Source organism: Corapipo altera, unplaced genomic scaffold, assembly GCF_003945725.1.
Source record: "Corapipo altera isolate COAL_440 unplaced genomic scaffold, ASM394572v1 58347, whole genome shotgun sequence".
NCBI classification, from domain to species: Eukaryota; Metazoa; Chordata; class Aves; order Passeriformes; family Pipridae; genus Corapipo; species Corapipo altera.
Genome location: NW_020890355.1, coordinates 1 through 1705, shown reverse-complemented (window position 1 = coordinate 1705; position 1705 = coordinate 1). Strand labels below are relative to the sequence as shown.

General features: G+C 65.5%; 1 protein-coding gene across 1 annotated transcript; it reads right to left on the bottom strand.

The window, feature by feature from the left end:
• Positions 1-6: 6 nt before the first annotated feature.
• On the bottom strand, positions 7-1701 carry LOC113942395 (death domain-associated protein 6-like; the record flags this gene model as incomplete). The annotated part of the gene is made up of 3 exons (XM_027633529.1): positions 7-951; positions 988-1561; positions 1624-1701. Coding segments are annotated over 3 exons (1597 nt in total), but the record flags the coding sequence as incomplete, so codon positions are not given.
• Positions 1702-1705: the final 4 nt, after the last annotated feature.

Genomic DNA, 1705 nt, shown 5'->3' with positions numbered 1-1705 from the left:
CTCCCTGACCGGGCCGGTACTGATCCGTGAGGTGACTCCCGAAGTTGTAGACGAGGTCCAGGTGCCTCCTCTCCTGGAGCCTGTTCCCGACCTCCCTGAAGGCCTCCTGGGCCATGTTCTCCATGTGCCTGCGGGCCAAGCCCAGCCCGTGGCGCTCGCTGGCCCCGCGGATCTCCCGCAGGATGTCGGAGTAGTCGGGGAAGGCGTCGGGGCGGTTGATGAAGCGCTCGATGCGCCGGTTCACCTCCGGGTACCGCGTCCCCCGGAAGCGGATCCGCTGCTCCAGGACCCTCCCGGTGAGGGAGCTGCACTCCTTGAGCTGGCAGAGGCGGCGGAAGATGCGCATCATGCGCCGCTTGAGCCGGTTCTCCTGCAGGTAGGGCGAGTCGGCGCTGTCCAGCTCCTGGAAGTCCAGCTCCCGCTCCTGCAGCCGCCGGATCTCGCCGGCGTAGACGCGCAGCAGGTTCTCCAGGTAGCGGATCTGCCGCCGGGAGCCGCCGGAGCGGCGGGGGGAGGGGTCGGGGCGGCGGGAGGAGCTGTCGGGATGGTGGGATGAGGCGTCGGGATGTTGGGAAGGGCCGTCGAGACGCTGGGAGGAACCATCGGGACACTGGGAGGAGCCCTCGGGACGTTGGGAAGAGCCATCAAGGCAACGGGAAGAACCATCGGGATGTTGGGATGAACCATCAGGATATTGGGATGAACCATCAGGATATTGGGATGAACCATCGGGATGTCGGGATGAACCATCAGGACGTTGGGATGAACCATCAGGATACTGGAATGAGCCATCGGGACGTTGGGATGAGCCATCAGGATACTGGGATGAGTCATCAGGATACTGGGATGAATCACTGGGACGTTGGGATGAGCCATCGGAGCGATGGGAAGAGCTGTCGGGATCGCCGGGCCGGTGGGTTGGAATGCCAGGATCCTGGCAGGAAGTGCTGCTGCTGCTGCTGCTGTTGGGATGCCGGGAGGAAGCGCCGTCGGGATACCGGGAAGCGCCGTCGGGATAGCGGGAAGTGCCGTTGGGCTGCTGGGCCGTCAGGCCATCGGGATACTGGGATGAGCCGCCGGGACACTGGGATGAGCCGCCGGGACACTGGGACGAGCTGGTGGGATACTGGGAGGCGTCGCCGCCGGAATTCCGTGCGGGAACGCCGCCGCCGCCGCCGCCGGGGAGCGGGAGCAGCGGGAGGCGTCGCCGGAGCGCGCGGGCCTTGAGGACGGTGCAGAGCTCGTTGATGTAGACGAAGGTTTTGCTGCGGCGGCTCCGGAGGCGCCGCAGGAGCCGCCCCAGGATGTTGCGGAACTCGGCGGAGCCGCGGAATTCCGGCTGCGCCCGCGCGTGGCGGGAGCGCAGGAACGGGAGAACCTCCGGGTGATCCCGCGTGGCCGCGGCGCAGACAGACAGGAACTGGGACGGGGGGGAGGGAGGGAGAGAGGGGAGGTACAGGGGGGGGGCACCTGGGGATACCTGGGGATACCTGGATACACCTGGATACACCTGGGGATACCTGGGATACACCTGGAGATACCTGGGGACACCTGGATACACCTGGGGATACTGGGGATATACCTGGAGATAGCTGGGAATACCGGGGATATACCTGGGGATACCTGGAGATAGCTGGGATACACCTGGAGATAGCTGGGGATACACCTGGGGATACCTGGAGATACCTGGGGATAGTTGGGATAC